Source organism: Salvia miltiorrhiza, mitochondrion, assembly GCF_028751815.1.
Source record: "Salvia miltiorrhiza mitochondrion, complete genome".
In the NCBI taxonomy this organism is placed as follows: Eukaryota; Viridiplantae; Streptophyta; class Magnoliopsida; order Lamiales; family Lamiaceae; genus Salvia; species Salvia miltiorrhiza.
In genome coordinates this window covers 459,838-470,000 of record NC_023209.1, presented here as the reverse complement: position 1 = coordinate 470,000, position 10,163 = coordinate 459,838, and the positions used below count along the sequence as shown (strand labels likewise).

The 10,163-nt window shown below is 44.0% G+C and overlaps 2 protein-coding genes across 2 annotated transcripts; one reads left to right on the top strand and one right to left on the bottom strand.

Moving 5' to 3' along the window:
* The first annotated feature begins 455 nt into the window (after window positions 1-455).
* orf456 (hypothetical protein) lies at window positions 456-1,826 on the top strand. The gene has a single exon. The coding sequence runs from the start codon at window positions 456-458 to the stop codon at window positions 1,824-1,826; it is 1,371 nt and encodes a 456-aa protein (YP_008992391.1).
* A 574-nt stretch (window positions 1,827-2,400) lies between these two features.
* orf132 (hypothetical protein) lies at window positions 2,401-2,799 on the bottom strand. Its single transcript has one exon. It carries the CDS (start codon window positions 2,797-2,799, stop codon window positions 2,401-2,403), a length of 399 nt encoding a protein of 132 aa, YP_008992390.1.
* Between the last annotated feature and the right edge of the window lie 7,364 nt (window positions 2,800-10,163).

The window sequence follows — 10,163 nt, the reverse complement described above, 5'->3', positions numbered from 1 at the left end:
AGCTAGCCAATGTACCCAGTTTGGGATTCGGGGCTATAGTTTCTCCAGGCAGGGAGGTTTCACCAGGACCTCAGATTATTCAACGTGATCCGCATCGTTGCCAAAATTGCGGTGCTTATGCCAATCTCTACTGCAATATCTTACTTGGTTCAGGCCAATGGCAATGTGTAATATGTAGGAATTTAAATGGAAGTGAAGGGGAATACATAGCTCCAAGCAAAGAAGAGCTCAGAAATCTTCCAGAACTATCATCTCCTCTGGTTGACTATATCCAGACTCTCACTAGAAGACCTGGTTACGTTCCAGTGTCAGAATCTAGGATATCGGCCCCAGTTGTTCTGGTGATCGATGAGTGTTTAGACGAACAACACATACAACATCTACAGAGCTCTTTGCATGCATTTGTGGACACCTTGCCCCCAACAACTAAACTTGGAATTGTGCTTTATGGCCGCATGGTTTCAGTGTATGATTTCTCTGAAGAATCAGTGGCATCTGCTGATGTACTTCCTGGTGACAAATCACCAAGTGAGGACGCCTTAAGGGCATTGATCTATGGAACTGGGGTATATTTGTCAACTGTTCATGCTTCTCTTTCTGTAGCGCATGCAATACTGTCGTCATTGACGCCATATAAACTGAATCTGCCTGAAGTTCAGAGAGACCGTTGTTTGGGTACTGCGGTGGAGGTTGCCTTGGCAATAATTCAGGGGCCATCTGCTGAAATGTCAAGAGGGGTTATTAAAAGGCCTGGAGGAAATAGCCGGATAATTGTGTGTGCTGGTGGACCATGTACTTATGGCCCTGGTTCAGTACCTCATTCTCTTAACCATCCAAACTATTTGCACTTGCAGAAATCGGCATTAAAGTGGATGGATAATCTAGGTTCTGAGGCTCATCGCCGCAATACAGTGGTTGATATACTTTGCGCTGGGACATGTCCTGTACGTGTTCCTCTACTGCAGCCTCTTACAAAATCTTCTGGAGGCGTTTTGATTCTTCATGATGATTTTGGGGAAGCATTTGGTGTGAATCTGCAGAGAGCATCTTCAAGGGCTGCCGGTTCTCATGGTTTACTTGAAATTAGGTGTTCAGACAGTATTTTTGTTAGTCAAGTGGTGGGACCTGGTGAGGAGGCCCATGTGGATAGCCATGAATCTTTAAAGAATGACAGTGCTGTCGCTATTCAGATGCTGAGTGTTGAAGAAACCCAAAGTTTTGCAGTGTCAATGGAGAATCGTGCAGATATTAAAAGCAATTTTGTGCACTTCCAATTTGCAATTCAGTATTCAAATGTTTATCAAGCTGATATCTCACGAGTGATTACTGTTCGACTTCCGACTGTGGATAGCGTTTCAGCTTATCTAGAGAGCGTACAAGATGAAGTGGCGGCTGTTATAATTGGTAAAAGGACTCTTTTGCGAGCCAAAAGCTTTAATGATGCTCTTGATATGAGGCTAACACTTGACGAGAGAATTAAAGATGTTGCTATTAAGTTTGGTTCCCAGGTGCCAAAATCAAAACTTCATCGGTATCCTAAAGAGCTCTCGCTATTGCCTGAAATCTTATTCCATCTTAGAAGAGGCCCTCTGCTGGGAAGTATACTTGGTCATGAAGATGAGAGGTCTGTTTTGCGCTCCTTATTCCTTAATGCATCCTTTGACCTATCCCTTCGTATGCTGGCACCTCGCTGTCTAATGCATCGAGAAGGTGGGACTTTTGAGGAACTACCAGCATATGATCTTGCTATGCAATCTGATGCTGCGGTTGTTCTTGATCATGGTACTGATGTCTTCATTTGGCTGGTATGCATTCTAGTGAACTGATTTTAAATCATTGCATTTGGGCAATGACAGTAATCTACCAAATCATCAAGACCTGAGCTGATAATTGCTTGAGTACCAATACATTATTTATATTGCTGATAACTTGATTTTATAGCTGCATGGTCCTCATTTGCGTGGATGACATCTTAAGTTAAGCTCATTAAATGTAAGAAACCTCAGTACCGAAAATCAAACGTTAGGAGGATGAGAAGGTTTACCTTACAGTACAGTACAGTAGAAGGAGGAATTCTTCCGGAAGTACGAGAACTTGAAATTGACTTTCTTCTTTCTTGAGTTAGAGTCCTTCTTTCTGTTCCTTCTGGTCTTGTCGGTGTTGATGGCCAAAACTCTCTTTATTTTATAGGCAGATAAGAGCTAAGCAACACGGCATTTCTTCCCTCCTCTTGGCTTACAGGGTCTTTCAAGTGTGCTTAAAAGCCCCCATTTTCAAGCTATTTGCAAATCGGACGGGAACCATCCGCTCTTCAGCTCCTTGTTCTTGGGTGGGTTAGTTATCTCTCCAGCTTGTTTCTGAGGGATTCGGTAGTTTCATGAGAATTGGGTTTCCATCGCTTTAGTATCTTTGCTTGTAACCGAGCCATGGGACCATTCTGAGGGGCCTCGTCGGCAGCCCAGTCTTCGTAATCTTCCGAGGGCGTTTCGAGTTCCTCACTAGTCGGAGTAACGGGAAAGAGCATCTTCGGCAGAACTGCCTAGTGGACGGTCGCTTAAGACATGGCTTTAGTGGAGGCATGTATCGCTTCGCCTTGGCCTTTCCTTGGGTTTGCCGAAGTTTTGCTCTATTTATTAGAATCGAAGAATGAAATGCACGGCCTATAAGACCCATATTCTGGGCTATATATATATTATAATATATATCTTTGCTTTTCGTAAACTTAAATTGAACTAACCAATCCTCTAGTTGAAGACTAATTGGACGGTAAAGAGTTAGGTTGGGCGGACAAAAGAGCATACTATCGTCCTACCGCACTACTAGTAAGACCCCAACAGGAGAGAGTTGAGAACAAGCCGAGTGATGTTAACTCAACGATTGATTAGCAAAGGGAAGTTCAGAAACAAGCTCTCTTTGGTTTGCCGAGTGGACGGGTGATCTCCGATTAAGGGAACAAGACGATTCGTTTAGCTACTTTTGTTACTAACTACGGGTTAGCCATCAACTACTGGTCTTAATAATGAGTATACTTAAGTTGATTGGAACATAAACCACATTTACTTGTATTCAAATAGAACATAACATCTATCAAACAATTTAAACTGCTTAATGATGATCCTAGAAGCCCAGTAATGTTTGAGAAGGTCAATTCTGCACTGAATAAAAGATACAGAAGTTCCACATACATGATATTTCATGAAACCTTATAAATCCTAAGCGGAAAAGAGGAGACCTTCCATTCATCGATCAGCTACCTGAAAAAAAAGAGTTTGCTTTGCCCACCTTAGCTTAGTAGGTTTCAGAAAGTTGAAAAACAACCTTTAGGGACTCTTCAAAGTCGGGGGTCTTATGGTATCGAAGGTCTCTTTTTTCTCTGTTACTGTCACTTTTTGGCAGTTATCGTAACATCCCCTCAAGGAGATCTCTATCTAGGATCTATCTATGGTATACTTCGTCAGCCTCTCTAAGAGAGCTTCTGGGTGGGTTATTCCCCAAAAGGCAAATATCTTTCATAGCACTAACCATAGCCACTCTCTGCGAAAGAGGATGGGCTACTTTCTTCCACGAAAGGGGGAGGGCGCTTTACCGAGCTACTACATTGGAATTGACTATTTACTGCTTTGGAGATGAACAGATGTGAATGGCTATGACACTTCTTGTTATGTTACATACGATCTTTCGGGAGAATCTGCATCCTGCCCTTTCGCCTTGCCTTTTCCTTCGTGGACACCTACCTAATAAGGCCGTGCCTCCGTGTCGAAGGAAGCTCCTCCCTCCCTCGTAATGAGTGCACTTAGCGTCCCAAGCCTTCCTCTTCACTCTAGCACTTCTGCCTTACTTCCACCGTTCTACCCCGGAAAAAATAGGAGAAGAAAGTCAGTCTACCACTAGATCAATGACTCCTAACTACTGCACTAGCTCAAGAATTCCCTCTCTGTCTTCCTTAAAACCTTACCTGAGATATAGAAGTTCTGGAAGAATGGCATCAGCCCCCGTTCATTCACCGATTCATTACTCCCGCCATGAAGAAGATGGGGAAATTCCTTTCCTGGGATGGTTCTCTTTCTTAAAGGACTTTTTCCTTTTATTTCTGCTCTCATTTTTTACATAGGAGTCTTGCACGAAGTTTCGAAGGAATGAATGAACGATTGCCGGCGCTCTCGTTGATTCGCCAGCATCTCGCGAAAAGAAAAGATTCTAACATCGTTTGTTAGCTGCATCGGTAAGAGCTACTTCTATTGCCGAATTCACTCCTAACGTCTTATCCCGAACCTGAATACACATGGAACTTATTGCCAAAGTCATCTGGCAATCGGTTAACAATCACCAAAAAACAATCCAATCAAATCACTCAGAAAGAGGAGCTTCGTAACGATTAACTTCTTGTCTGCCTTTTGTCCTATCAATGCTCTAACGACAGCGCCGGTCTAATCTCCGAAGCTTACCTCCCGGAAACAAGACCCCAGCAAGTGGGTTCACAACCGGTTGACTCCACTACGTTTTCTCAGTCCACGAAGGTGTCGACTAAGAAAAAGGAATTTTGAACTTTGAAAGAGAATCAGGTATTCTTTTTACCAAATAGGTCCGGGTATAACTCCGTCTTTTCTCCCATTTAGCCTAAGTATATGCTTAAAGTTCGTACAAATGTACGCCGCGGATGAATCAATTATCAAATCTTTGATTACACCTTCCGCAGATTACGCCTCGAAAGTCTAGTTTTCTTTCTTGACTTATATCTTCATTCAAGCTCTTAAGCTAAGGAATTGACTTCATACATCCTACTCTTTCGGAGATGAGGAACCTTAGAAAGACGATTCGGACGGATACAGGCTCGGCCTGGCATTGAGATCTGGACCTACATGATCACCATTCTACCTACAGCTACAGGAGATCCTGAACTAGGAAGCCAGGTATGGATTGAGTGGACGGAATGGCTTGCATTATGGAAAAAACCCTGTTAGAATGGCTTATCCTGGAGAGTACGAACAAGAACCGGTAGACTAAGAAAGAAGAACTGAAAGCTATAAAAGAACAAGTGAAAGGCTAGTCAACCAAAGCTATACGATAACAAGCCATCCAAGAAGAAGTGGAGAGGTGGGAAGGGTGATACAAAGTACCTATTTATTAGGTTCTATACAATATAAGAGAGAAAGGAGTTCGGCAATGAGTGACACTAGCAGTGGGAATACGCGCTTGTAGTGCGAGTCCCTTTCATGAGTGATGATGTGGCTTCTCAAGGCCCAAGCGTTAAAGCAAAGTACGAGTTAATGGTTTCAGACCTAAAGCGTTAAACCAAAGGAGTTCCGACCAGACCCAGATCTATAGTCCTAGCTAAACACAGATGTTGCCCCGTTCTGGGGCAGATGTCGACCTGACCCGTAGCTACAGTAGCTCCTGTCCCCTTAGCAGCACATATTGAGGAATACTCCGAAGGAGAAACACCAATCGCATTCTAGCTTTAGTGCCTTCTACTCTGATATTGTACCCGCCTTTTCGCGAATACATGCACTAAGCTGTCCAGTGTTCTCAAGCTTCTCCCTGCCCCTTTCTCTGTCCCAAGAGCAGCTACGGCCGATTCATAAGTTTTTGAAAGAAGTTCCAAGGCGGCGGCCGGCGCGGAAAGCATATATAGAGAGAGGCTTACTAGCCGTAGAAAGGCTCACTACGCTAGCACATAAGATTGAAAAGATCCACTCTTTTCCCAGGGATGAAGGAGAAGTAAATACCCGCCTAGCTCCATCATGCATTTAAGAAAGCAAGTCTCTAACAAGAAGTCCAATAGCAATCCAGTAACAAGTAAAGAGCCAACTCACTAGCCTATCCAAGGAATTCTTTCAATGGCTGCTAAGTCAAGGAAGGGTGTTCTAAGTAAGAAGGTATTCTAAAAAGTCCCACCTCTCTCCGCATGTCGCTACTAAAAGCATCAAGCATCGGTCAATTCACAACGATCAGCCATAACGGGCTATTGGCGCTTACTAGAAGGGATCAAGTATTGGTAAAGCTTGTTAGCGATGCTTGAGAGTATCAAAGTCATTGGTGTTCTCGTGTGTATGAGTAAGGGATTAAAGAAAGTATGCTTAGCGGTTAACTTCCTCATTCTAGTGAACGAGCACTTCCAACTACTAGATCTGGAAATGCTTACACGTATGCTTTCGATCAGCGGCTATCTGATAAAAGTCAAGTGGAGCCCAAAAGAACTAGGCGCAATCGCTCTCATCTTTTAATGGTTACGATCCAAATCGGGATTCCCTTCTTGGTAGAACGAATGAGTGAGGCTTGCTTGTACGGAAACTCTTATGAGTTGAGCCGATGCGGAATGCGTTATGTTGAAAGTGTTCTCAAGTGACGATGGTACCCATCGGACGGCAGCTTCTTCTAAGCCAATAAAAGATTCTTGATCCCTTTCTCTACTGCATTGGTATGGAACTCTTGGGTTACTTAGTTAGATTGCAGTACAGCCTGCTTCTCACATGCAATTTTTGCTGCTCCGGTAGCTAGTCTTTTTGTCAGGTGGAACTAACGAAGCAAAGCCTGCTTGGTTATCCTATCTACCCTAGGTGGAAGGGGGGAGTTCCTTCTTTAACATCTGTGGGTTGTGCTCGTTCCGCTTGAGGGCTTTCTTATGTACATGGTTGAACTGAACTTCCGAATACAATCTATCTTACCAACCTGTGCCGCTTTATTATTATTATGTCTATAGATGCAATCTAAGGCTTGAATTCCGGAGGGAAAGATGCCATCTGCCCTGGTCCAAAACTCTGTTGAAAACATAAGCGCTGCCCGCCCTTCGCTACTAGAAATGGTAGAAGGCGAGCTGCTAGACAAGAACTGCAAGTCATTCCATTAGCGACTTTTGTTTTGCCAACTAGAGCTCATAGAACAACTCGGCTAGCCCGGATCCATCTCATAGGCTTCTTTGGTGGCTTTCCCCTTTCGCTACTTTCTTAAGATTGAAATGGAAGTCAAGGAATCTATAGACAAAACGCTGGTTTGGCTCATCTAGATCAAAAAATCTTCCATTGGCAGCCATCGATTTCAGAGCCTAAAACCAGCAAAGCGAGCAAGTTTAGAAAGGAGGGACTCATTCCACCCGCCGCTTGGATTGCTGAAATCGCTCAATTGAAGCCAAACCGGGTTCCTCGATAGAGTCTATTGAGATGCCAGTCAACGGTTGGCAGGGCTTGTTATGCCCAAAACAAGGCTTTTTATAAAGGATTCTCGGCATCAAATCAATAAGTCAGAGCTGGCTTTCGGCTCGGGTCAATTCACTCTTTCTTTATCTACAGCAAATAGCCAAAGAGCTGATGAAAGAGCACCGTCTTCTCTTATTCCTGAAAAGATCTGCAGAGCAGTTATTACAAAAAGACTAGCATCTCTAACAGGAAAAGCAAGCAAAGGAATTGACTCACTGACTGGTTTACTTGATTGATTGCTTGCCCGGTTAATCTTTCATAAACAAGCACCTGGTGCTCCCTGAGCCCGAAGCTCCGCACTCCTGACTACTCTAGTTTCTCATTATCTAGAGCTTCCCGATCCAAGGTTGCTCTGCTCCCACCTATCGGTTCACTAGGGGTTTACAAGGACATGGGATTTATTCGTCCCAATCCTACCGCTCCGTGGGTCTACGTGGTTGATAGATTGCGCCTGCTTTATCATGGCCTAGATTGAGTGCTTTCACTCATTACCCATGCATATTACCAGAGGAGACGATAGTTCAACTTGGCATCGAGCTACGAGTCACTTCTTCCTCGACTATGGGTGGCGTGATGCTGCTGGGCATGGTCCTCTATATGATGACTTCTCGTACCCTTCCCCGGCTATCGATTTCGATATGGAACTGCCTTGGTTCCGTCTATTGAGACGGAGGTTAAGCTTTGTTATGTTGTGTACAGGCGCTCTTTCTTTGTTAACCCGTCTGGTGCGCAGCTGTATGCCTGTGTAGGTGGTCCCCGCGTGGGGAGCTCTTGGGCTTTTTTCCGCTCGACCGCATCTACATGACTTTGAATATGAATCTGGACATTTGAATTCCTCGACCTGCTAGCACTAGATCTGCTTCCACTGATGATGCTTACACTTTGCCAGAAATTGGACCTGCTTCCACCTATTACTCTGTTGCTTCTAATAGATCTATTGGGTCAAGTTCATCAGCTCGGGCAACTGGATCAACAGGTGCTTTCACTGCATCAACTGAGTCAAGGTAAACCACTGAATCAATGGGCTGTGCTCCTGGCTTCGTTGCTGGGTCAACACCAATGGGATCCGCGGCTCTCGCCTCTGCATCTGGATTTGTGCTTGGAACAGTCTTTTCTCTTCTACATTTGCACCTGGAATATCTCGAGATCAAGACCCCCGTAACAGAGGAAGTTCGAAAGGCGGGACCAAGGTATAGTTCCAGTTATTTACCTTGAACCAATTAATGATCCAACGGCAGAGCCTGTGAGATGGGCGCTTGACCTCTCCACGCCACCCTGTGATTCCGCCCTAGTAGATGGAGGTCTTATCCTCTCCATCGGTCCAAATGTCGATAGTGGAGTAGGCTTTAAGAGCCAATCCTTCCAGCAAGCATATTACAACTCTGGCATTCTTTACTCGAGTTGTGGGAAAAAACCATCTTTTCCAGAAAGAAAGGCTGTAGGACCGGGCAAATGGCCGAAATCTTAGCAAAGCCTGCCGGGTTAGGAACTTCTCAAAATTCATCGATAAACATACGAATTTAATTTATAGGAAGGAGGAAACCAGATCCAAGACTGAAGGATGTAAGTGAGCTTTCAGTTGGTCTAAGAGGGTTTCGTGGTCTACGTTCATATGAGGGAGATATCCATTACATTGATCTTCGCAAGTGGGCCTAGCCTTCCAGTCAAAGGCTCGAGTAAGAAAGGAAAGGCTATCTTTCGATCTTCCTCTCTTTGTTCTTGAGAATGGTTAGGGCAGCAAATCACTCTTGCTTTGAGAACCTAAGCAATTTCATAACCAGAAAGAGAGGTCTGTTCCATACATGCCACGGGGCTTGTTCCAAGATTGTTTAAATTGCTTCCAATTTGAAAAAAAAAATGATCGGTGGGATCATCTGCGCCAAGACTGCCCCAAAGTTTATGGGCAGTAGCATTAACAGCAGAGTAGGGTGGCCTGGAGCCAACAAAATACCCAACAAGGCAAGGGTGGTCTGCCAATCCAACCGACCCTCAACCGAGACCCAGTTCTGCCTACTACTCCAGTTGGCTATTTCAAATCATCATTCACCAGAAATCCTCACCTCCTGCACGTACTTACAAATAGATTTCCCTCCCTTCTTTCTTAGTAGCTCTATTCCTTTCCGTCTTCAGTGGTAGCTATCTCTCTCTTCTTTCGGGCTTTTGGTTTTGAGTCGGCGTGGGCGCGATCTTCTATCCCAGCACTGCCCGCTCACGTTTTCTGACATTCAATACGAGAATTTTCGTTTTTGATTTCGGATCGGTGTCCATTTTTAAATGAAATCAGGGGATATTTCCAGCTATCTGGTGCCTATGGCCCATCTTCTCTTGGCAAGATGGACAGAGTCAATGTCTCCATCAATACTCTTAGTCCATGATCCTGCGCCTAAAGCACCGAAGGAAGGGTAGACGCGGAAAATAGATCAATACGATAAGAAAAAGTGTGATAAAAAAGTCTGGTGATGCTTTCCTCTAACTAAGTTAGCCTTCTTCAAAGAATAGAAATTTATCCCACATGCATTCACAAGCAGCTCAAAGATTGAACTTATTCTCATAAGAGAAGAGGGGAGCATTCTTTTACAGTGTGACGTTTTTGTAAGCCTAGGGCCTGGCCTGGGGGTTGAGCCTAGTATAAATATAAATAAAATTCCTATCTTCCTCTCACTAGGAGTTCTTTGCTTTGAGGTAGGATGGTTCAATCAACCAATGTATGGGTAGAATGAAAATGAAATTAGGAAATAGGGCAGAGTGGAACTAGGAATAGGAGGAGGACTAAGACTTTAAGATTCACATCTAAGCAAGAACCCTGAGGGAACCATGCTTCCGGAAGAAGAGATGAACTAGAAAACTATTATCTGAGTGCAATGAAAACATACTTTTCTGAGGAAGGAAAGGTTAAATCAAAAAAGGTGAAATTGTATGAGAGATCAAGATAACGAAATTCTTCTATATACGAGTTTACCAGAATTCATT